The sequence below is a fragment of the Manis javanica genome, chromosome 6 (genome assembly GCF_040802235.1).
Source record: "Manis javanica isolate MJ-LG chromosome 6, MJ_LKY, whole genome shotgun sequence".
Lineage (NCBI taxonomy): Eukaryota > Metazoa > Chordata > Mammalia > Pholidota > Manidae > Manis > Manis javanica.
Window position 1 is genome coordinate 57,524,400 of NC_133161.1, and position 27,054 is coordinate 57,551,453.

The following is a 27,054-nucleotide window of genomic DNA, read 5'->3' on the forward strand; positions in this document are numbered from 1 at the left end:
CACTTACATGAAGAATACTATGTTTACTATGCTCTCCCCTATATCAGGTCCACCCTAACAACCACATTACGGTTACTGTCCATCAGCTTAGCAAAATGTTGTAGAGTCACTACTTGTCCTCTCTGTGTTGTGCAGCCCACCCTCCCCTTTCTCCCTCCCCCCCATGCATGCTAATCTTAATACCCCCCTTCTTCTTCCCCCCCCTTATCCCTCCCTGCCCACCCATCCTCCCCAGTTCCTTTCCCTTTGGTACCTGTTAGTCCATTTTTGGGTTCTGTAATTCCGCTGCTGTTTTGTTCCTTCAGTTTTTCCTTTGTTCCTATACTCCTCAGATGAGTGAAATCATTTGGTATTTCTCTTTCTCTGCTTGGCTTATTTCACTGAGCATAATACTCTCCAGCTCCATCCATGTTGCTGCAACTGGTTGGATTTTTCCACTTCTTATGGCTGAGTAGTATTCCATTGTGTATATGTACCACATCTTCTTTATCCAATCATCTACCGATGGACATTTAGGTTGCTTCTAATTCTTGGCTATTGTAAATAGTGCTGCGATAAACATAGGGGTGCATCTGTCTTTCTCAAACTTGATTGCTGCGTTCTTAGGGTAAATTCCTAGGAATGGAATTCCTGGGTCAAATGGTAGGTCTGTTTTGAGCATTTAGATGAACCTCCATACTGCTTTCCACAATGGTTGAACTAATTTACATTCCCACCAGCAGTGTAGGAGGGTTCCCCTTTCTCCACAGCCTCACCAACATTTGCTGTTGTTTGTCTTTTGGATGGCAGCTATCCTTACTGGTGTGAGGTGATACCTCATTGTAGTTTTAATTTGCATTTCTCTGATAATTAGCGATGTGGAGTATCTTTTCATGTGTCTGTTGGCCATCTGTATTTCTTTTTTAGAGAACTGTCTGTTCAGTTCCTCTGCCCATTTTTTAATTGGGTTATTTGTTTTTTGTTTGTTGAGGTGTGTGAGCTCTTTATATATTCTGGACGTCAAGCCTTTATCAGATCTGTCATTTTCAAATATATTCTCCCATAGTGTGGGGTTCCTTTTTGTTCTATTGATGGTGTCTTTCGCTGTACAGAAGCTTTTCAGCTTAATGTAGTACCACTTGCTCATTTTTGCTGTTGTTTTCCTTGCCCGGGGAGATATGTTCAAGAAGAGGTCACTCATGTTTATGTCTAAGAGGTTTTTGCCTATGTTTTTTTCCAAGAGTTTAATGGTTTCATGACTTACATTCAGGTCTTTGATCCATTTTGAGTTTACCTTTGTATATGGGGTTAGACAATGGTCCAGTTTCATTCTCCTACATGTAGCTGTCCAGTTTTGCCAGCACCATCTGTTGAAGAGACTGTCATTTTGCCATTGTATGTCCATGGCTCCTTTATCAAATATTAATTGACCATATATGTTTGGGTTAATTTCTGGGGTCTCTAATCTGTTCCACTGGTCTGTGGCTCTGTTCTTGTGCCAGTACCAAATTGTCTTGATTACTATGGCTTTGTAGTAGAGCTTGAAGTTGGGGAGTGAGATCCCCCCTACTTTATTCTTCTTTTTCAGGATTGCTTTGGCTATTTGGAGTCTTTGGTGTTTCCATATGAATTTTTGAATTATTTGTTCCAATTCATTGAAGAATGTTGCTGGTAATTTGAGAGGGATTGCATCAAATCTGTATATTGCTTTGGGCAGGATGGCCATTTTGACGATATTAATTCTTCCTAGCCATGAGCATGGGGTGAGTTTCCATTTATTAGTGTCCCCTTTAATTTCTCTTAAGAGTGACTTGTAGTTTTCAGAGTATAAGTCTTTCACTTCTTTGGTTAGGTTTATTCCTAGGTATTTTATTCTTTTTGATGCAATGGTGAATGGAATTGTTTTCCTGATTTCTCTTTCTATTGATTTGTTGTTAGTGTATAGGAAAGCTACAGATTTCTGTGTGTTAATTTTGTATCCTGCAACTTTGCTGTATTCCGATATCAGTTCTAGTAGTTTTGGAGTGGAGTCTTTTGGGTTTTTTATGTACAGTATCATATCATCTGCAAATAGTGACAGTTTAACTTCTTCTTTACCAATCTGGATTCCTTGTATTTCTTTGTTTTGTCTGATTGCCATGGCTAGGACCTCCAGTACTATGTTAAATAACAGTGGGGAGAAAGGGCATCCCTGTCTGGTTCCCGAACTCAGAGGAAATGCTTTCAGCTTCTCGCTGTTCAGTATAATGCTGGCTGTGGGTTTATCATATATGGCCTTTATTATGTTGAGGTACTTGCCCTCTATTCCCATTTTGCTGAGAGTTTTTATCATGAATGGATGTTGAATTTTGTCAAATGCTTTTTCAGCATCTATGGAGATGATCATGTGGTTTTTGTCTTTCTTTTTGTTGATGTGGTGGATGATGTTGATGGATTTTCGAATGTTGTACCATCCTTGCATCCCTGGGATGAACCCCACTTGGTCATGGTGTATGATCCTTTTGATATACTGTTGAATTCTGTTTGCTAATATTTTATTGAGTATTTTTGCATCTACATTCATCAGGGATATTGGTCTGTAATTTTCTTTTTTGGTGGGGTCTTTGCCTGGTTTTGGTATTAGGGTGATGTTGGCCTCATAGAATGAGTTTGGGAGTATTACCTCTTCTTCTATTTTGTGGCACACTTTAAGGAGAATGGGTATTATGTCTTCTCTGTGTGTCTGATAAAATTCGGAGGTAAATCCGTCCGACCCCGGGGTTTTGTTCTTGGGTAGTTTTTTGATTACTGTTTCAATTTCTTTGCTCGTAATTGGTTTGTTTAACTTTTGTGTTTCTTCCTTGGTCAGTCTTGGGAGGTTGTATTTTTCTAGGAAGTTGTCCATTTCTTCTAGGTTTTCCAGCTTGTTGGCATATAGGTTTTCATAGTAGTCTTTAATAATTCTTTGTATTTCTGTGGAGTCTGTTGTGATTTTTCCATTCTCACTTCTGATTATGTTGATTTGTGTTGATTCTCTTTTTCTCTTAATAAGTTGGGCTAGAGGCTTATCTATTTTGTTTATTTTCTCAAAGAACCAGCTCTTGGTTTCGTTGATTTTTGCTATTGTTTTATTCTTCTCAATTTTGTTTATTTCTTCTCTGATCTTTATTATGTTCCTCCTTCTGCTGACTTTAGGCCTCCTTTGTTCTTCTTTTTCCAGTTTTAATAATTGTGATGTTAGACTATTCATTTGGGATTGTTCTTCCTTCTTCAAGTGTGCCTGGATTGCTATATACTTTCCTCTTAAGACTGCTTTCGCTGCATCCCACAGAAGTTGGGGCTTAGTGTTGTTGTTGTCCTTTGTTTCTATATATTCCTTGATCTCTATTTTGATTTGTTCATTGATCCATTGATTATTTAGTAGCATGTTGTTAAGCCTCCATGTGTTTGTGAGCCTTTTTGTTTTCTTTGTAGAATTTATTTCTACTTTCATACCTTTGTGGTCTGAAAAATTGGTTGGTAGAATTTCAATATTTTCGAATTTACTGAGGGTCTTTTTGTGAGCTAGTATGTGGTCTATTCTGGAGAATGTTCCATGTGCACTTGAGAAGAATGTATATCCTGTTGCTTTTGGATGTAGAGTTCTATAAATGTCTATTAGGTCCATCTGTTCTAGTGTGTTGTTCAGTGCCTGTGTGTCTTTACTTATTTTCTGCCCGGTGGATCTATCCTTTGGTGTGAGTGGTGTGTTGAAGTCTCCTAAGATGAATGCATTGCAGTCTATTTCCCTGTTTAGTTCTGTTAGTATTTGCTTCACATATGCTGGTGCTCCTGTATTGGGTGCATATATATTTAGAATGGTTATATGCTCTTGTTGGACTGAGCCCTTTATCATTATGTAGTGTCCTTCTTTATCTCTTGTTACTTTCTTTGTTTTGAAGTCTATTTTGTCTGATATTAGTACTGCAACCCCTGCTTTCTTCTCACTGTTGTTTGCCTGAAATATGTTTTTCCATCCCTTGTCTTTTAGTCTATGCTTATCTTTGGGTTTAAGGTGAGTTTCTTGTAAGCAGCATATAGATGGGTCTTGCTTTTTTATCCATTCTATTACTCTATGTCTTTTGATTGGTGCATTAAGTCCATTTACATTTAGGGTGACTATTGAGAGATATGTACTTATTGCCATTGCAGGCTTTAGATTCGTGGTTACCAAAGGTTCAAGGTTAGCTTCTTTAGTATCTTACTGCCTAACTTAGCTCGCTTATTGAGCTGTTATATACACTGTCTTGAGATTCTTTTCTTCTCTCCCTTCTTATTCCTCCTCCTCCATTCTTCATATGTTGTGTGTTTTGTTCTGTGCTCTTTTTAGGGGTGCTCCCATCTAGAGCAGTCCCTGTAGGATGCCCTGTAGAGGTGGTTTGTGGGAAGCAAATTCCCTCAGCTTTTGCTTGTCTGGGAATTGTTTAATCCCGCCATCAATGAAGGTTTTTTTTTTAAAAAAAACTAAGTGGTTTCTGTTGTCTATTTTGAATAGAATGCTATTGAAATATCCTGCTGCTGTCTGTCCTCCGTGCCCCTCTTTGATCCCCAATTGGAGAATTGTGACTTAAGCAGCAAGTGTTGCTTCTAAATTACCTCCATACCCTTTTTCCTCTTTTACTCTTCTCCCTCTGACTCTCCGTTCCTCTTATTTTTCTTTCTTCTCTGTCCCTTTTAGTTTTTCCTCTTCAGTTTGTCTTTCTTTGGGATAGTCCTGACCCACGTTAGTGCTGGTTCAGCAATTAGCTTTTTGTGCCCAACTGTTGTCAGCCCCAGATGCTCTCCTCAGTCCTCTGCTTGATATGACGTATGCCCACTCTGTGCTGTTTCTGAATTTGGCTCTCTTCTGCAGTCCCTAAGAGTTGTCTCTTCAAAACCCCAAACTGGTCATATCACTTTGCTCAAAATTCTCCTAGAGGTCCACACTGACTTTAGAATAAAATCCAAACTCCTTAGGAGGGAAAAATATGGTTATTCACAGTCTTGCAATGCTTATCTCCCCCAACCTTTTTTTAATCTCCTGCATGAGAGGCACTTCAAGGCAAGGAAAACATTTCTAGTCTCTAAAATTTGCCATGCTCTCTCTCACTTCCTCACTCCACATACTATTTCTTCTGTCTAGAATACCCCAACCCACTTGCTTTTATCATCTGCCTATATCTACTTATCGTCAATGCTCTGCTCGGAATTCACCTCCACTGGGAATCTCTCTGGCCGCCATCAGCGGCTTTGAGCCCTGCTGGGCTCTCCTACCCTATCCTGCCCTGACTTACAGCCTTGTAATTATCTGTGAAACCAACTGTCTCCACCTTATGTAGTGAATTGAAGGGAGGTAGCTTAGTTATATCACTGCAGGGCAAGTGGCAACCTCTACTACCTAGTAAGCACTCCACGTATGCTAGTTAAAATGGCGACTGAGTGAAAGGGAGCAAAGAAAGCATATTATAAATCCCACAGGGGAAGAACTTTTTCCTTTGGCATGGATAAGGAAAACTCAGGTTTTAGGTCAAATGTACGGAGGTTGGAAAATGAGGATGAGGATTAAAATGTGAATTCTTGAAAGGCTGTAGGCCTTGTTTTGAATCTGATGATTTCGCTGGATCAAAGAGTGGTTTGGCATGCAGTTGTTAAGGAAGCCTGAAACCGTGCCAACATTTCTGAGCTGATCTGCTCGATAGTGAATAAATTTTAAGGAATTGTAATTATCGTGTGCATTAGCCACCTTTATAATTGGGAAGGTAAAACAGCACTGAAACAGTGCTGCAAATGACATTTATGTGCTTAAGGGCTGTCTTTAAAGGCTCAATCTTGTGAAGATTTGATCTGCAGGGATACAAGCCTTTCAAGTGCTTCAGCCTCCGACTTGCATGGTATTTGGAGACAGTCACACTAGGGCGGGGCTGTGCACAGTTGTATTTTGATTTGCTTAACTTCTGAAGCTAGCCAGAGTCTCAAGACTACCAAGTATGGCAACAAAACTAGCAGAACATTTAGATGGTCACCGAGCAGCTTGCAGTGTCCTGGCAGAAGTGGACTTTCCCCAGTCTGTTTTAAGTTCTTCGCTGGCTGCTTGTCAGCGGAGCCTCGCCTCCCCAAGCGCTGTCGGGCCCACAGCCCCCAACTGCTGTATAAACATGCTGGAGAATTAGGCCTGAAGACAATCTAAACTGTTAGTTGACATAATAAAATTCTAAGCCATAAGACATTTTAAGGATACTCTCTTGTCTTTCCTTTTTGTAAGCAATTTTAATCAATGCCTCTTAATCAGAGAATAATGGTTAAATTGTTTCCATGAGATTTTTTAATTAACTTAATCTTTTGCCAACCTTAAACTAGGCTAAAACCTTCAATAAAGATTGCAAAAGTACCAATTAAAGGTAAAAGCAATGACAAACAAAAAATTAATGTCACAATGCAGGCATGGATTTTCCATAAAGAAATAATTTTTTCCCTCTTCAGAATAAACTGTTAAATCTTGTCCCTTCACATTATGTGGCCCAAACTATGCTTCATGTCCATATGAAATTAAGGTGATGTAATAAATTCTTAAAGTAGTACAGGTATGGCTTATTTTTGTTGGAATTACATCTTAAAAGAACGAAATTCCACATGTAACTATGTCAAGATAAAAGAACATCATTTCAAATTTTCTCTTTAATGGGAAAACAACTATCCACTCTGGGTCAAAAGCCTCCAAAATTAAACTGCAATTTTAAATACATCAAAATATGTAAAATAACTTACAAACTACAAATGTTTATGAAGATGGCATGAATTCTGGTCTAGAAGTTTCCATGTACAAATATATAAATATTCATATATAAACAAACATATATATATTGCATTTCTTTATTTTTAAATCAATTTAGTTTAGAACCCTGGCCCTCATTTTCCTGTCCCTCCTTCCCTTGCCCCTCATCAAGGACTTTGTAAAGTCCCCCCACAGGGGCCGCGGCCCTGGAGAGGCTCCTCCAGGCACTGGTCGTCAGCAGTATTCCCCACTGTCTACAATGGAGCTGTCCATGTCTGTTCCACATGTTCCCTTCAGGTCCAGGAGCTCTAGAATTACACATCTGACTGGAATCTTTCATAAACACGGCCAACATGCTTTTCTGAAGCTTAGCCAACTGTCTGGGGCAGTGCCAGGGTGGAAGGTATGGCTTCCAGTCTTTCCTGGAGCACACATACCCAACCTGTTCTCCCATTCCCACTCCTTGGCTACCTAGATGAAGGAAAAGGGGAAAATGGGGCTAAAAATGTAGTTGTTCTAAACAAATATCCTGTTATATTTATAAAGGAAATCATCTAAATATTCATCAATAAGAGAACTTCATGAATATTTATGTCACATCCATACAACCTATCCAATGCTAGGGTGGAAAAGAATGAGGTAAATCTGTATGCTCTGATGCAGGAAAATGTCTGAAAGGTCATTAAGCACCAGATATCACTGGGGAAGTCATATATATAGCATGATCTAGTCTGTATGAAAAAAGTAAAAAAATATTTATGTGTATGTACACACTTATACACATACACCTAAATGTGCTTGTAAATGCAAAAAATGTTAGAAAACACCGCAAGAGATTCTTACCTGTGATTATCTGTGGAGAAGGGTTAGAAGAGCAATGGGAAGACATGGATTTTATACTTCTAACTTAATGAACTACTGCCCTCTCTTACAATATGCATCTGTTCTTTTTATAATTTTAAAACTCCAATTGTTAAAAAGGTAGAAATCTGTGCTGTGAATCTTTTCCATAATACAATAATGTTTTTTGTATTTATTCAATATGTTTTTAAATAAGCTTAGGTATTAAGTAATCATGTTGATTTTATTGTTAATGCCATGAAAGCATTAAGAAGGATACTATTAAAAAAATGTTAAAATTTAAAGCAGCATTCTCTTTCAAGCTTCATAATTTAAGTAAATATTCTCTGCTGAAAATCTGCAAACATTCTTTCTTTTGTTATTTTAATACTTCCTTTTACTTTAAATTATTTTACTAATCTTAAATGCAGTCTGCTGTATGTTACGGCTAGAAATGCAAATCACACATTATTGAGATTAAAATTAATGTCTTTATATTATTTTACATTGTACTGCATAATCCTCAGAGATCCATCACATGTTCAGAGAAGCCTCCTTCTGCCCAGTTGTCCTCGTCTTGCTTCTCATTGTTTGATTAACTTCATCCATGTAGTCAAGAAAGGCTTCAAAGGGCAGAATTTTGAATTATGAAAAGAATATTTACATGAATGAAAGGCACAAAACCTTAAGTGAAATAGTGACCATGAAAAAAAAACTACTAGAGAAGCATAAGATGTAGGTAAGAGAGTGGCAAGAAATTAGGGTAGCTGGCTCAGGAAGGTGTTTGTCCTGCAAGTAAAAGGTACAACTGACATTTTTAAATGAGAGGTTCAGATATGGATTTTTAAAGGATGGTGCTGGATCTCACTGGGGTGAGTGCCATTTTAGGATGATGAGAATGGAAGACAAAATCAGTTAAGAAGTTGTTACAGCAGTTCAGGGAAACAATGATGACAATTTGAACTAAGCCAGTGGACATATAGGTAGTAAAAGAAAAGATGTTGAGAGATGTTTATTACTTATAGTTCACATAAAACACAGGACATATATTTCATAAGCTTGTACAGATTTATCTATACAGTAGTTAATACTGCTTGGGAATTACTGAAAGTAGGGAGTTAGAATTTTTAAAAATCTAGGGGTATGGTTAAATGACAGTGGATAGATAAATGAAAGTAATAAGACAGTGTTATTTGACAAAAGGTTTCTAAGCCAAGATCTATCAGTCCACTGTCTTAAGAAAGCAACCCAGTGAAATTGCTGTCAGTCGCTGGACAGATTCCCTGAGCTCTGATTCTAGTTGTCTCAGACACTTGGATTCCCACCAGCACCCTAGCCTCATCCTAACTCAGTCTAAACTCATTATCATACTCTAGACTCTGCCAGTTCTGGTTCCCCTGACACCTCGGTCTCCCCAGTCACTCAACTTTAGAACTTTATTTCATCTTTGCCTTCATTTCCAGTCACCTACCAACTACTGCCATTGTATCTCTAATCCTTGTGCTAGCCTTTCTTCTGTCCTTCACAATTCAGGGTCTTATTATTTTTTGCCTGAGCTCTCTCAATAATGTCCTCCCCGCTCCCGTGTTCCAGTATAACAACACAACTAAACCATCTCATACATTGCAGCTATATTCAGTGTCCTGAAACATCATGTTGCTATTGTCCTTCCCCTGTTTAAAATCTGTCAGAGCTAGTGGAAACTTCACTTAATAAATCACTTTTGAAAACTTTATGTTATTATCTATGGAAATTGAACATATATTCTATATCTTATCCATTTCAGAACTACATATATATCCAAGAAAAATGTAAGCCTATATATACCCAAAGACAAGTACAAGAATATTTGTGGCCACATTATTCATAATAGCCAAAAGTTGGAATCAATCTAGTCTAGTCTGGATAAATAAATTGTGGGTGTCCATGCAAGGCAATAGGGAACAATAATGAAAAAAGCCATTTTTATATATACTAAAACAGGCAGAACCAACTAGTGTCAGACAGAAATCAGAGCAGTGGTTTATTTTAGGGAGGAGGAAGGAAGTATCCAGGAAAGGACAGGAGGGGAACTTCTAGATACTAGAAATTTTCTGTCACTTTGCTGGGTATAAATTAGTATTTTCACTTTGTGAAAATAAACCAAACATACACATTCCCACATATATATCCTTCAATGGCTCTCTACTGTCTACTAAATAATGTACAAAATTCTAAACCTACATAGGAGGATTTTAGTCAGTGATCTGCTTCACGCTTCCTTTATAATCAATGTGGTCAGTCTTGTTTCCCAGTACTGATCATTCCTTTCACTTTCACTACTGTGTTGCTGTGGGACCCCTTACACCACAGCTTCCATCTGTACAAACTTAGAGACAATATACTTCATTGAACATTTCAGAATCAACATTAGAAATTTCTGCAATAACTTTATTTCCCAGAAAAGACCGTGGCATTGTTGGGCCTCATCCTCTGTGAAATTCTTTTTATTCTCCAGTTTTCTGACATACTGGGAAACAGTACATTGTTAAGACTTTCCTAGTGATGTAAGAGCAAGACCAGTTTAGGGTTGGCCATGAAGCCTGCTGTACTTTAGTAAGAGGCTCCTCAGGAAGAAGTGAAGCAAGCCTGCGTGTGGCCAGGGCTAGGAGCCTGCCTTCGCTGTGGGATGCTCAAAACCGCAGGGATCAAAGTAGTTTGCCAAAATCTGGGTCAACACTGATATCTGTGACAATCAGATATGGCTACCAAATTTTCCAATGAGTGAAAATTACTATTACCGTAGGTAGTAATTGCTATGGCCGTCTCTGTGGAACAAAGCTTTAATCCATCACTGGGTGCCACTGAGAGCAGCTAGTTCCTGGGGAGAAATAAATACAGGAAAAGGAAATGGGTCTGGTTGTAGCCAATTGGGCTGAGCCTTAAGGCAGGTCCTCCATCTGACTGTAAACTGGAAGAATCTGGAGCAGAGGCCCAGTTTACCAGATTAGGCAACCTTAATGGAGACTGTGGGGACAGCCACAGTCATGAGGACACATATATTCTAGAACAGTGCATAAATGTCAGCATGCATAAGAATGACTTGGAGAACTTGTTAAAACACAGATTCCTGGATTCTACCTCAAGGAATTCTAATTCAAGGTCTGAGGTCAGGCCCAGAATTTGCATGTCTCACAAGCTTCCAGGTAAAACATGATTTTAGAAGAGCTCTCAGGCTTGTGGAACACAACTAATTCCAGCTCCCAACACCCACTGGGAGCAAGATATTTAATATGCTGCCAGTCCTGGTCAAATTTAGTTTAGGAACTTGTGTAGGCTGAGTGCACAGAGTGAGGACAGCAAAGGTAAGCAAAGAGGACAGCTTGGAACACTCCCGAGTTTGCATAGTCAGGTGGAATACCTGCACCTGCTATCCTGCCCTGCTCCCAAGAGCCTGCACGTGAACTTTTCCACCACAGCAGCCTTCTGGCATTTTTAGGAAGTTTACTGGAGAATTTACCTGGCCTGGTAGTGTATAACGCAGGATGATTTTGTGCACCAGAAGACACTTGGCAATGTCTGGGTCCCCAGAGCTGAGGGACAGAGGTGCTACTGGCATCTAGCAGGGAGAATCCGGGGGTGCTGCTGAACGTCCTGCAGCACAGAGGACAGCTCCCACAACACAGGATTATTTGGTTCAAAACGTCAAAAGTGCTGAGATTGAGAAGATCTATCTATCTATCATCTATCTTTCATCTATCATCTATCTATCTATATCCAGTGATTTGGAATTTCCACTTGTGTTTTATATCAGATTGCACAGGGTATTAGAAGCAGCATTAACTAAATCTATGTTATCTATGTTGAGGCAGCCTCAAATAAAAGAGACATTTATTCTACAAATAAAAAAGCATTTAAACAAAATAAAAATAAAGGGACAACTAGTAAAGGTGATGACAGAGGAAGGAAATTATACAGGAAGAAGAGGTTAAGGGGAGTTCCTTTAGTGGAATTCTAAACAGGAGCTTTTGGGAAAGGGAAGAGGGAAGACTCCATGTCTCATTCAACTTTGTAGTCCCTGGGTCACAGCGTCTTTGAGAAGTACTGGGTTCAACACATGTTGATATGAAATGAATGAAAGTTATTAAGTCTGCCCTCTTCTTAAAGATTTTTATGCATGGGGATCCTACAGTCAGTAGTGTTTTCTTCCTTCTAAACTAATAAAGGTTCATCACTTTTCCAGTTAACAGGTTCTATCTTATTAACTGGAATAGTCTAAATCCATAAAGGATCAGCTATAGCTCATCATTACATTCAATAAATATATTTTGTCTATGTTTATTCTCATTCTTCCCCTGTCCAAGATAAAAAACAATCGGTCAGGCTAACTTTTTTTAACTAAATAACATTTACATAACAAATAACATTATTTCTAATTTAATCAGGATAAACAATCTCATTTATCTTTTTGTTCTCTGCCTTAGAGTGATTGTCTTTGCTTGAGACTCATTTTTAAATTCAAAGACTATAATTAGAAATAATGCTCTTAAACTCATACTCAATGACTATTTTTCCACAGTTCTTCTGGGCCAGCTGAAGATATTTTGCCCTGAAGGCTTACATATTTTTTATTCTCTGTGAGATAGTTTAGTTTGTTCATATTTTACACATGAAGGAACTGACTTAGAAAGTTTCAGGAAATATATCCAAGTTCATATAGATTGTAAATGGAAGAAATAAGATTCAAATCCAGATTCTCTGATTCTAGTGCCAGGAGTCACATGATACACAATACTATTTAAAGCATTAAAATTACTTTCTAGCTTTTGCATATCAGACCAATAGTAGTAATTTTAATATCACTATTTAATTATTAATAATAGCATAACTCTGAGGACTCTGCTGTGGACTAGAAAAATAGTTTATGAATCTTGTCCAAAGAACAAAAATTGCTGTCACCACATTTGTGGTTCCACATCTGATGCTTTCTAGACCCTTGCATTTTTCACAAAATAATGGCTTAATTACTGTATCTTCATTTTTTAAACAGATAACGTATTATCTATAGCTGTGTAATAAATTACCCCCAAAGCTTAGTTAAAACAACAGTAATTGTGTCATAGTTCCTATGGGTGCCTCTGGCTTGCATTTTCTCATAAGATTGCAGTTAGGGGGTAAGCCAGGGCTGCAGTCTCATCTCAAGAATTGACTGGTGGTCATGATTTGCTTTCAAACTCAATCATGTGGTGGTTGTTGATAGAATTTAGGTCCTCATGAGTTGTTTGGCTGAGGGCCTCAGTTTCCTGTTGGTGAGAAACATCAGGTCATTGCCCCTTGGGCCTCTCCATAGGAAAACTTACATCACGGTAGCTGGCTTCCATCAAAGACAATGAGAGAGCTAGAGCAGGCAGGCAAGATTGAAGTCACAGCTCTTTGGTACCTGAATCATAGAAGTCACATCTCATCACTTTACTATATTATATTCATGAGAAGTTAGTCACTAGGTCCAACCTACACTCATGGGGAGGGGATTCCTTCAACTGTGTGAATACCATGGGGAGAGGATTATTAGGGGCCATTTTAACAATTGCCTCCCACACATTTAACCAGTCTTTTTATATGTGAAAGGGTAGGGTTTTTTCCATATTTTTAAAATAATTAATTTATTCACTTATTCAACAATGTGCTTAAGATAAAAATCCTTTTCCTATCATAATGCTTTGAAGCCATCAGACAACTAGTCACTCTAGAGTATGGATGGGGTGCTGACTCCAAATTTGAGGAGGTCGAGGGCAAGGTAAGTTTTCTTAGTCTAGCACCATCTAAAAGAAGACTTGAATGAAAAAGACGTGTTAGCCAATGAAGAAGGGAATGAGTAAAGGTTGAGAGAAAGATGTCCCAAGCAGAAGGAGAAACATGTACATACAGAAGCTGCAGATGAGAAAGAAAATAGCTTGCTCAATGGGCTACTTCCTTAATCAAGTATGACATTAAACATCTATATCCATAATCTTATCAGAGTATTAAAGCCTGTGGTTATACTTAATGAAATAGTCTTTAACAGATCAGAAGAATTGTTAAATATCAAATTTATGGTTATTTTTATTTATCAAGTACTTTTCTAATTCAAGTTATACTGGGCCTCATAACTGAATTTTTCCTGTCCACATGTATGAACTACATTGCCTTCATTTCTAAATTTCTTCTGCCTGAGGTGATATGCTAAGTCTGAGTCTAAAGAACATTAAGTACAGAGGAGATTTAACAACTATAGATTAATTTTGTTAGTCCAACCAAATAATTAAATTTCAAATTAAAATACCTCCTCCTTCTGACACAAAGAAGAAACAGTAATGGAGAAAGGATTAGATTATTTTGACTGTTACTTCCTTTGGGCATTGGGTCTACTAGTCAATGGTTAATATTAATATACTTCATTTAATTAATATCAAATCCCCCAATAAGAAGTATATAAGATTCTTCCATAGATAGTATCTTAGAAGGATGCCTGATAGATAATCTCCATGTGCACAGAATAAACTGATGTATTATTTTCCAGGAAGGATGTTAGAATAAATGACTACATATATCCTTAGGATGGGGATCTGATTATTGTTAGGTAATATATATATATATATATATATATATATATATATATATATATATATATATACATATATATAAACTTGATTTCTTTCCTCTAATTTAAAAAATTTTGATTAAGTAGAATTTTGAAACCACACAAGAGTAAACTAAATAGAATATTTACCACATAGCCCCAACAGCCACCAAACTATAACTGGTCTTGTCCCATTCATACCCCTAACCAACCCCCACACCATGATATTTTTAAAGTTTATTCCAGACATCATATCATTTCACTGAGGAATATTTCATTCTGTACTTCTAAAAGAGAAGCAGTTTTAAAACAAAACCACATTACTACTTTTTCTCCTAAAAAAAGAACAGTAATTCCTTAGTATTATTAAATAATTAGTCTTTTGTTCTTTATTTTACTTTCTTTTATAGTGAGACAGATGCATAGATAATTAGTAGTTCTCAAATAGATTGATTTTAGCTTGCAGGGGACATTTGGCAATGTCTGGAGACATTTTTGGTTATAACTGGGGGGATCTACTGGCATCTAGTGGGTAGAAGCCAGGTATGCTGCTAAACACACTAAATAGCTTTGCATAACAACTGTCTTTTCTAAAATGTCAGTAGTCCCACTGTGGAGAAACCCAGATAGATGAGAGTAGATAGATAGATATAGATAGATAGATGATAGATGATAGATAGATAGATAGATAGATAGATAGATAGATAGATAGATAGATAGATGATAGATAGATAGATAATAGATACAGATAGAGATAGATAGATAGATAGACAGATAGATATGAATAGCAGTTACAATGGACAAATATCTACAAAGAAGAAAGGTACAAAATATATATACTATACGGTCATTATAGTAGCCACACAAAAAAGGGCAAAAATGGATTTAAAATTAAAGAGGTGATTCAGAATATGTAATTATTCCCATCAAAATGTCCCATAAATCAGATGGAATTTCATGATTTTTTTAAGAATAGAGATCAATGGCCTAGTCTTAATTAATGGAGTATTTGTTCCAGGTGTGGATAAAGAAGTTAGAAAAAGTGCAATATTCCTTATGTGGGCAGCAGAATTAGAGGAAATAATGAACAAAATGTTCAATAAAGTACAGGTAGAACACTTGTTCTACAGCAAATAAAAAACATAGCAAAAATTATTTTGAATTTGCTAAACAATAATCTGTCAGAAATGGCCTTCTATCACGTAAACGATGCTATGAACTGAATGTGAATTCTTGTGATGTATTTTTAAGATGAAAATTGATATTAGTTATTTTAATGCAGTCAGAGCTATGCTCATTATTCTCTGCACAGAACCCCTGGTAATAATTTACCTAGAAGCACTGCAGTTCATGCAGATCAAAGCTGCATTATTTTAGTGGGTCCAGGGGGCAGATTTTAGCTCCATGCCTTATACTTTAAAGAAAAAATACATGTATTAGTTTCCTTCTTGAGAAACAAAATATGTTTAGGCGCTTCGTGCAAGTCCTACAATGTTTAAACTCACATGAATTCCTCCTAATTATCTGGGACAAATCCCCTCCCTACCCCAGAGACTCGAAAATCTTAGGGAAGTAAAGAGCAACTGTGGGAATGTAAACCTCTTCAAATGAACAGCAGCGTATTTTCATTTAAATGAAACCCAAATGTGAAATAGCTTCAGGAAAGGAAATGGCAGATTGAGAGAGAGAAAGAGAGAGAGAGAGAGAGAGAGAGAGAGAGAGAGAGAGAGAGAGAGAGAGAGAGAGAGAGAGAGAGAGAGAGACTGACTGTAGAGACTGTAGTTGCTATAGAATGTGCCTGGCTGTTTCAGCTCCAAGACAACTGATGAAGTTCAACTCTGAAATTTCAGTCAATTTGTATACCAGGCTCCTCCTTGTCTGTAGTCTTCTCGTCCATTGGTAAAATTCCTTTGCAGGGTCATGTAGGGATCCCACCCCTTCTCTGTGTTTTCAATCTGAAGCTCTACACAACTTTACACCTGAATGAACGCCAAACCTCAGGGAATATATAAAGAGAACCTTGAGAAGGAATTTCACAGTTACAGTGCAGAAGCACAGGGAAAGGAATTAACCAGCTCTCCAGCCAAGCAAATCCTTCACTCACCATGCTTCCTCCTGCCATTCATTTCTATCTCATTCCCCTTGCATGCATCCTAATGAAAAGCTGTTTGGCTTTTAAAAACGATGCCACAGAAATCCTTTATTCACATGTTGTTAAACCTGTTCCAGCACACCCCAGCAGCAACAGCACGATGAATCAAGCCAGAAATGGAGGCAGACAGCTCAGTAACACTGGACTGGATCGGAACAGTAAGTGTATGGATTCTGTTTTTCCTTCTTCTTTTTTTTTAAACATTCCTTTAGATTTGTTTCTTTGCTAACTAACCTGAACCATATATATATATTTTTTGCTAAGCAATCTGGGGATAATCTGCTGCATGTGTAGATTGGCATTCCTCCCTACAAAGTTAATGTTAAAACAGTAATTTGATAATGTAGGCACACGCTGAAGTTTTATCAGACATCCAAAAAGAAAATGTATCCAGGAATTGAATTGTTGCTTCTTAAACACCATGCAAAATGTGAATTTTAAAAATGTGTTGTTCTATATACTTTTAGTTCAGGTTGTTTTCTGTTTATTTCAGGACATGTACAGTTTCAGGACATGTAAAGTGTATAAAGGTAACTAACTAAAGTATGTATAGGATATCACAAGGGAAAAAAAGGTGTTTTCTGGGGGAAAAATTACTCACCCTGATTTCTGAAATACATCTAGTAAAGTAATTAAAAGTTTAGATGATGATCAATGTCAAAGAGGGATAAAACTAAACATGTAGAAGAATAATATTTTTCTAAGATAATTCCTCATACAAGATTAAATTCAGGTATTTGTATATTTCTGTGAAAGACTGGGGCAACTTTTATAACTTTAGAGGTTCAAAATTATAACTGGTAGAATAATATTTTATTAAGGGGTATTTCTTCCCTTTTTTCTTTGCTTAAGTGACATTCTCATTGACCACTAGTTAGAAAGATTCAAATTTCTTCTCCTAACTTGCTTCACTCCTTTCCTTAGAAGAGGTCACATGCTAGCAATCAGGTTTTAGGAGAGACACAGAGAAACTGCACAGGAAATCTTGCACAAATCTTTTGCTCCTCCTCCTCAACTCCATCAACGGCTAAAAGTAATTTTTATCTTGGAAAAGTCAAAGCAAATGTGACTGTTAGTGTCTTTCTAAGAAAACCGAGGTGTCTAAACTTTCATGAAGATAGTTCTGTACACAGAAAGTATCTGATTATTATTAGATTACTGAGCAATGTGGTAGGTACTAATTGTCAATGAACTGTCACTGCAAAAATGTTGAATCTCTGTACACACACGAACAAAAGCTGACAAGTTAAAGTCATCTCTGGCTGTTCCCAGGTACATTCCTACGGCAGCTGCAGAAAGGTGAGCTGGAATCACAATCAGAATATACTGATCGGTGAACTAGTTCATCTTTTAATTTTAATCCTACCCTATCTATGTGGATGTATGTGTATATACATACATTTTTCACAACTATCACGTCCCCGTAGGCTGAATCTCTCACCTCAGAAGTTACTGAGGCACCAATGAAGTAAAACTCCTAATTCAATATCTACTTCAAATTAGCTTTCAGTATTCTACCCATGACTACTTCAATGTCCCTCCTAATTTTTATTTTTAAAATTTCAACTATCTATACTTTTAAATATTTTATTTTTGTGGCTAACAAGACTTGATTTCTTTTCAATCTTGTTACAGGCAGTTTTCCTCCAGTTTAGATAACAAAACAATGGAAAGGAAAACTGAAATATTTCAAGATTAATTTATGCTTTAATTGCAGAAGGCATGTAACAAGAAACAGCCAATTAGAGAACATACTTATCTACAAATCAAATTCAAGTAACTAAACAAAAAGTTTGTCCTGACCAACATTCAGAAAGCAAACACTGTGATTCCTTTTGCAGTTATAATTCAGACATGTTAGGCATTTTTCTGCCATAAAATTCATGGAAATGTAGCCAAGTTGTTATGGCAACCATACGTTCCTGATTTTGGGGCTTTTATATTCTTTAAGTTTTGAGTTACAGTGACATTTTGCATTTCAAACATTTTAATATTTGTGTTTTTTAAAGATAGCTTGGGAATTTATGTTTAAAATGTTACTAACTTTGATATTCAAAATGTCAGACTTTGCACACATATGTATTATGTGTGATTCTCCACAGCTGAACTTTATAATTGGAAGAAAATATTACAGAGCATATGCATTGTACACAATATTTAAATACTTTCCACATTTTCTCAATAGGTTTTTTAAAAACCTAATTAAAAGCACTTGCAGGCATTAACTAATACGACCCATGAGAAAAAGAACATTAAAATATACTCTTTTTTAGTTCATTGAAGAATAAATATTTATGCATAAATGTAAGGGGTGTTTAACCCTTATTAGGGACTGAGACTAAGAAAATGGGATTTTGAAATACTCCAGTAAGCAACTAACTAATGTTATAAATGAAAAAAAATCAGGCCTAGTTTATATTATTCCGAGAAAGTTATAGCCATGTAAACTGATAATTCTCATGAAAATGTCTCTACAGCCATCCTGGCAGATTTTTGCATCGTGAAAATAAAATAGGTGTTCAATTTCTATTTGGCTATTCTCCAAAAATCATTTGGACATTATTTTTTGTCATTGCATATACATTTTTTTTTTAAGCATCCAGTTGCTTTTTGCCTCTGATGCACATTCTTTTCTGTATCCTGCAGCTCGGGTCCAGGTGGGTTGCCGGGAGCTCCGTTCCACCAAATACATCTCCGATGGCCAGTGCACCAGCATCAGCCCTCTGAAGGAGCTCGTGTGTGCTGGTGAGTGCTTGCCCCTGCCCGTGCTCCCCAACTGGATCGGAGGAGGCTATGGAACAAAGTACTGGAGCAGGAGGAGTTCCCAGGAGTGGAGGTGTGTCAATGACAAAACGCGTACCCAGAGGATCCAGTTGCAGTGCCAAGATGGCAGCACGCGCACCTACAAAGTCACGGTGGTCACTGCCTGCAAATGCAAGAGGTACACTCGGCAGCACAATGAGTCCAGTCATAACTTCGAGAGCATGTCGCCTGCCAAGCCAGCCCAGCATCACAGAGAGCGGAAAAGAGCCGGCAAATCCAGCAAGCACAGCATGAGTTAGACTCAGACTCTCCAAACTGGACTGGCGAGTAACCATTTGTTTTACAGATTTGATTGCTTGAAAGAGTCAAGCCTGCCATTGCTGTTTTCTTACTTGAAAATATATGCTTTCTGCTTTGATCAAACCCAGCAAGCTGCCCTAAGTATCAAGACCTTCTTTGGAAATAGCTTTTCCTTTTCAAGTTTTCAAGATGTCTGCATATCCATGAGTGCGATTTGCATTTAAATTCCATGCATCCTGTAATTTTAATTCCCTGTGGTTCTGAAAGACTGGTGATACTATACACATCACTGAACCATTACTTTTTAAATCAGAAAAGGGCTTCTTAGCTACCCTCCGCTACCCAATCCCATCTCTATGCCCCGCCCCCAACAGAACCCCTTCAAAACTGAAAAATGTAAAAAAATAATGTTGCCATGAATCTTCACAGTAACACTTCAGAAGGTGTTTTTTTCGGTAATCTTCATGGGAGCAGTTTAGCAGCCATGAGTGATCTCCCTTTGAAAGAGTGAAAGACCTTGTGACATTTCACTTCAAAAATAAGCCCTGTAGCTTTTCAGTCTCATAGTATGAAATTATACCCTGCATGCTGACCTCCGCTTGGAATGGAATGCCAGAAATGCATGGCAGCAACTAATAAGTAAAGCTGATTAACTATTTATTTGTCAATGTTATTATTTAATGAGCTTTCACATGTGATTTTCTTCAAAATGTTAATTTTTTATGTTTTGAAGCTTTTTCATGTACCTAAATATTTTCCTGTATGATTTGTGGTTGATCTAGAAATATGAGAATACATATTGTAGATATGTAAAAAGTCTCCTTATTACGTATATGTTTCATCCTAAGTTTTATCAATAGTATGGATCTTTTGAAATCGGTAAGATGCTTTGTAAAGCTGAAATATGTAATACTTTTTGTTTAATCTGTAAATCAGAAGGTGATTGGACCTTCAATCAGTTTAACAAAAATAAACACTGCTAAAAGTTATTGTTCTTGCCTCTAACATCTTTAAAAAGGCACATGTTTACCAAAGTTACAGAATAACTATCAGAGCAATTGCTTTTTTTTTCATAACACTCATTCAAGTTTTTACAAGAAGTTCTATAGTAAGAGAGGAGAGAGAGAGAGAAAGGGAGAACATCTTTTTAGTAAATGGAATGGTTGAAAAAAGTGGCTGGCAATCCACCTGGGAGTTGCAGTTGAAATATCATATTTATATATATATATACTCAAGAATGCTGAGTCTGCTCCCATTATAATCACCAGGCGGCATATTAGAAGACCCAGTGCCGAGGTTGCCATCCAAATTACATCATGATTTCTAGGAGTGGAAATCAGGCATCAGCAGTTGTTAAAGTTTTCCAGGTATTCTAATGTTTGAGAAAGGAATTGTGAAGAAAGCACTATCAGATGTTGGGGAATTTTGGCCCCCAATCCAAAAATAAAAACAACCAAGGAAACAAAAACTCATTTTTCAGTGTTTTCAAGTTTGACATGTTGTTACATTAAGCAACATAATCACAGTCTTGAACCCCATTGTACAGTGAGATGATTGTTGTGTGGATTCAGTCACATGACTGATCCTATCACTCCAAATGAAGAAAACCAGAGGCTTGGTCATATATCGATAAGATACTCAGTGTTTTCCATTTTGGGATCCTAAGAATGAAAGAGTCCTTAGTACATTTTTGTGGTAGGTTGTTCTTTTTGTAATTACCAGTCAGAACATCACATGTATATAATACAGAGCTTAACAAGCTAAATAAGGACATTAATGTCCCTTCCTTATGAGAGATAGGAGATAAAGAAAAAAAACCTCTACATTTTATAGTAATGCTAACTATTGTTTCACCAAATAAAATAACATCCACAATCCACTATTGATATTTCTTCCAGTCTTACTAATTAGATCTTAAACTATTGCATATTATATCATTGTATTAAGATATAGGACATTCATAACGATTATATCATAGGTTGAACAAGCCAAAGTTATGTTGTTTCATCTATCTATTTTCTTGTTCATCATTGTTCAATATGGGATCTTTAGCATACGGTAGAAAACTTAAGACAATTTAGCCATTTCTTTTTTCTCCACAAGATAGTACCTTCTGTAGAAGACCTAAGAGATGATCTTAAAAATGAGTGTGTCCTAAGATCTGAGGCATAAAAGGATTTGACCTGGAAAAGGCTTTTCACACTCAAGGACTGTTATTGGCTTTTACTAATAAAACAGTGAACAAAAGTTTTGGTGATAATAAATTACTAAATCATCACTGATTCGATTGCTAACAGTGTATTAGTAAATGAGTGTATTAGGAAAAATGAAATGGAATAAAGGAAGCTTACAAGTAAGACTTCTCTAGTCTCCTAAGTCAAGAATGGGATCCATTTCTCACTGTCGCATTCATTTTACTGATCCATCCGGGCCGTGTTATGCTGGTGACGCATTCATTCCATGCTATTCAACATTGAATGACAGGAAGAGGTCAGCAATCAATAAGAAAGGCCTAGGATACAGCCAGGCTCTCAGAGAAGTAAAAAAAGTCAACAGAAAGAGTAGCTTTGTAGTTATAATTTAAAAATGCTAATAAGCACTTGCATCTGAATTGCTGATTATATTTCAGGGCTTTGTTTTTTTTTCCATTTAATTCACATGTTCCAATTTGATTAAACTCCACATAATCTCATTCTCACCTTAGTAGCTATCATTTCAAAATGATGAATTGTGATAATTTTAGCAGAGTCTGATCTCTAGTTGACATTCACATTATCTAACCATAAAGGATTTGTTTATCAAATTTATTTTGACCATTATAGACAATGGATTTTTTTCAAGTGGCTTGATAGATTGAAGATAGATAGATGTGATACTGATATTTACATATATATTTATGTATCTTACAGATATATTAGATATATAGATAGACATATATATCTAGTAACAAGAATCAAAGAAAATAGCTCATATACAAATTATAATATATGCAGTGTGTTATACCCAAGCCAAACATGGACATGGAGGCTTTAGGAATATCTATTTGCAAAAAAATTAATACCTTAACTACAAATAATATATATTTATTCACTTACGCTAGTTACAAATAACCACTAATTGGCAATACTCTGTTAGCCATGTTTATTTTACCATATGCCTTTTTGAGAAGCAAAGAAAATTAGGGTGTGTTATTTTAATATAAAAAACTTAATCTTAATCCATTCCAGCCCTATATCAAATTGGTAAAGGTTTACTAGGAGATCTTGTTCTATCATTTACCCTGTATTTTACTAAATGATTTTTAAAAATAATGTAATGATCTATTTAGCATAATATTTACTTGAATAGATACTCAGTAGAATGGTTACAGTAGGCAGTTATGAATGGAAAGAATAGTATTTAGCTAAAGCAAAATCAGGAAACTTCCAAACTGCTGAATAAAATTAAAGCTTTTGAAAGCTTACATTTAGTATGTTGAAATACTGATTTTTTGAAATCACCATAAAATTTGGGTATCAAATCTAATTCATTATATTTGGCATTAAAGCATCATTTGGATTAGATGTAACTCTTGAAAATGTTTTTTAGCTCTCAAGTGGCAGTTCACTGCATACCTTAAATTCTACATTTATAGGCTTCCTATAGTTCTAATAAAAAATGAAATGCATTTCAAGACTTTGATGGAATCCTTGCAGACACGCAGAAGGAGTCAGTGGGAAACAACAAGATCTTCAGTGCTAGGATGCAATTCTCTTGCTAGACTCTTTCTTCCCTCAAGAGAAGACAGAGGCAACTTCCACCTTGGTTTTTCATTGGAACCTAGGAAAATACAGTTCTGTGTTGAAATGAATCTAGATTTGTGAACTCATTAGCCCTTTGGTCACTAGAAATCCTTGTTATATCCACAAAAAAAAAGACCTAACAAAATAGCCCCAAGACCTTTTCTTGGTCAGTGTCATTTTCAGGTCCATTGTTTCTGACTCCATAGCAAGGCTTGCATTTGGTGCTTTTGCCCATGTATTTTGGAAATTCTCTCAAAGAGCTACCAGATAACAACTACTGCAGAAATCCCAGTGGGAAGATGTTTCAACTTCCAGGTTCAAGAATTGATTAAAATGCATTAATGCCCAGCTAGCTGCATAATTATTTCCAGTGCAAATTAGTCTGAGTGATAGTTTATCATCTACAATGGCAGACCTGCTGAAGGATTTATTTTCTGTTACACATGAAGAATGAAACAATATAGGAGATTTATGAAATAACTTAAATATTGTCCTTTCAATTTTAGTAACTGCAAACCAAGAGTTATTTTGTATGATTGATTTTATTTTTTATCAGTGGGATTAGATACTTGAATCTGAGACAGAATGTCTAAATTGAAGGACATAGTCAATGATATATTCAGCCGAAGTTCATTGTTCCTAAAACTGATCAAGAGTTCGATAGGCTTAAAGATAACTTACTATTAAAATATAAGCATCACTTTTTCAGTGGCAATAAATTCCTGTTTTTGAAACTTATTGTCATTAAATTCACACAAGTTTAAAAAATATTGTGCATTAGCAATATTGATGAATTTTCACAAAATGATCACTTTAGTCTTTTTGTTAATCGAGGTGCTAACTAAATTTGGCACTGAAAGACAGCTTAAAACACTGAAACCAGCAGTCTACTAATCAGGACTTTTAAACAATCCTTTACAATCTTTAATCAGTGCTAAAATTTATTTTAAGCAGTTGACAATTTTTACTAGCTATTGTTTTCTGTATACTTTTCATATGTGGTTTATATGTTAAATATTTTCTTTGTGTGTGCTTTTTTTTAACTTCTTCAAGCTTAGGGAGTTACACACACACACACACACACACACACACACAAAAAAAAAAAACAACTCTTTCTTGTAACAGATGTCCGTATTGCAAACCAAAGACAAAAATTGCCAAATGCATTTAATAACCTAATGAAAAGTTGCCATTTTGCCTGTTTTTGACACTGTCTTCCTTATGTGTTGATTAATTTTGTTCACTTTATATACTAATTAAGAAACTTTATACATTTAATCTGTGATTTAGTTTGACATTTTAAAAAAGTAATGAAAAAATAAAATTTTCACTTGGACTCATCTGCAATTTTTTTATGTAGAATTTTATATAAGTGACTTGAAGATGTGGGAACTGAGAAAAGGAAGACCTACGATATGGTTTAGACCACGCTGCTACTAACTGGTTGGGTGAAATTACACTGTGTCTTAAACTTCCTAAGGCCCAATTACTTTATCTGAAAAATTAGGTTGTTGAACCAGGTAATGTCTAAAATGTCTTCCTGCCTAAAATAGGCACATTCTGTTATTCCAAACAATATTGGCCATAATTTCAGTCGCACTGACATCCACAAAGGCAGATTTGACTAATGCTGCTCTCTAGTTCTGATGATATTTCCAGTTCATTCAACTGTGAAATTTCAGAATAAACTTTGATCAGATTTGCAATGAAATTGACATATTCCATCACAACAAATACCTCTTTGAGGCAGGAGATGTGACATGAAATTGGAGACCCAGTTCTAGGACGGTTGGGCATATAGCCTGTGACTGGGTATTTCCCATAATTTGTCCAAACTTGAGCAAACACCAGGGAGATGTTCAGGACCAGGGAAAAGGTGAGGCAGCTTTGTATAAAAAGTATTAGAATCTTTCTCTATTAAAAAAAACACTGTTGCAACTCTATTATCTACTCATTTCTAAAAAAATATAAGCAAAAGTAGCTGTAACTAATAATAAGAATTGGGTTTTGTTGTAGAATAATGTTATGTTTTTGTTGAAGGTTTTCATTTTGAAAATCATAACCACACATGTGAAATAAATGGGATGGTGATATTTCTAGTTCAAATATTTTATGATATATGAAGTTCATTTATTAATCTGTTTATTCATTTAGTAATTCTTGAAAATCTAGTCTGCATCTAGTAGGTCCTAAGAACACACAGGTGAACAAATGGCAATCCAATTAAGAAATAACAAGTGCCCTACCTCAAAATGCAAAAGTAATTACATGCAGTATCTCGTTTTTGAGCAACACTCATAGGACATCATTGGTATGATCTATTACCTAAATTGTACTAGCGTTTTTTTGCAGTCCATCTTCTTCTAAACATTGATATTAAACAGAAAAATCTGTTTCCTGATAGTTTCCATATATTAGGTGAAGCCATTTTATTGCTGATGATGAGTAGAGGCAATAGCTGTAGAAAACTTCAGCAAACAAAATATGTAGATATTTGTTCACCTAAGACACCAAATATTGCTTGAATCCAATATTTACATAGATACTTTTAAATAATTGTACACTTTTGAAATAATGTCATTGTAATTAATTTGCTCTGGAGAAGGGTGTAGAAATGATAGGATGATCTGCTTGGCCTAGTATGGTATAGTCCCAGAAAAGCAATCTCCAAAAATATGGAGAATTTTATGGACTGTAAATGCAGTGAAATCATGCAGACCATACTGATACTGTACAACTTGAGTTGGTTCTCAGTCATTAACATATGTTTGAGGATAATACTTTTTTTTAAAGACCTTGTGCAAATATATATTATATCTCCATTCCTTAATCCATATAATGGAGGGGAAAAATCCAAGAGAACGCCTCCAGCAGATGTTAGAACTGAAAAAAGTTCCTTTTTTGATCATGGTGTTCTTTTAGAGTGAAGACATTTATATTTGGTAATATTATTAAACTGAAGTAGGTGTGGTTTCTGGACATTCTGGGTTAAGAATTTTCTATTGTGTTTTATTATGCCTTCTATTACCAGTAGTCATGATAAGCATGTTCACTGGGAAGATGAACACATACCAGAACAGTTGTATGTGGAGCTGAAATGAAGAGCTGGAAAATGCTGATGACAGGGGAAAAAGGCTTGTATGAACACAAGGTCAACACAACTGCATAGCCCTGGAATGAATTCTAAAAAGCCACAGCTTCTTAGGACTGCTGCCCAGAATAGGAACCTTCAAACACAGTGTAAGTTCAAGGCCGTCAGAAGTGTTGCTGCTCTCCTTCTCTGGTTAAAAACAAACAAACAAAATAAACAAACAACAACCCTCTTTCCAACTTTTCTGTAACTAGTGATTACCAATATTCTACATTAGAAGATTATTTCCATTATTTAACGTTTTTGATTCCTTTCAAATACAAACATCTCTGGATAAGAAAATACATCAAGGTAAGGTTTGCAAACTCAGTGCCTATTAAGACCAACAAACTGGGAGTAAGGCAAGGGAAAATGGTTGGGGCTACAGAAAAAAGCCCCATATGAAAAATCACAGCTTCATATCTGCTCCAACATAAGGTAGCAAAATTCCACCAAAAATTCAGATATTTTATATGAACTTTCTTAATTTTTAAATACCAGCAGTAGACTTAAAAAAAAAAATGCTGTCCCTGCCAAATTATACATACCTATCTACTTGTTGGGTTTCAGCTGTTTATGGTCCATTTAAGCTGGCCCTTGGGCCATATGGGGTACTTAGAGGATGTCTCAGTCAGGAGTTAAGAGACTTTAGTTCTAATCTCAAATCTGCTATTTCTGAATGGCCTTGGAAAACTCAGCTACATTGCGAACCTCCTGAGATCTGAGTTGACATCTTTATAT

The 27,054-nt window shown here is 36.3% G+C and overlaps 1 protein-coding gene across 1 annotated transcript; it reads left to right on the top strand.

The window, feature by feature from the left end:
- Nucleotides 1-16,145: 16,145 nt before the first annotated feature.
- On the top strand, nucleotides 16,146-20,390 carry SOSTDC1 (sclerostin domain containing 1). Its single transcript, XM_017660815.3, has 2 exons — nucleotides 16,146-16,496; nucleotides 18,985-20,390. Exons 1-2 carry the CDS (start codon nucleotides 16,292-16,294, stop codon nucleotides 19,398-19,400), a joined length of 621 nt encoding a protein of 206 aa, XP_017516304.1. The 5' UTR covers nucleotides 16,146-16,291; the 3' UTR covers nucleotides 19,401-20,390.
- The last annotated feature ends 6,664 nt before the right edge of the window (nucleotides 20,391-27,054 follow it).

Excerpts from the sequence above, each read along its gene's own strand:
- SOSTDC1 (XM_017660815.3), top strand. The coding sequence starts at position 16,292 with ATGCTTCCTCCTGCCATTCATTTCTATCTCATTCCCCTTGCATGCATC. Across the intron at positions 16,497-18,984 it reads CACTGGACTGGATCGGAACA|CTCGGGTCCAGGTGGGTTGC; the intron begins GTAAGTGTATGG and ends TGTATCCTGCAG.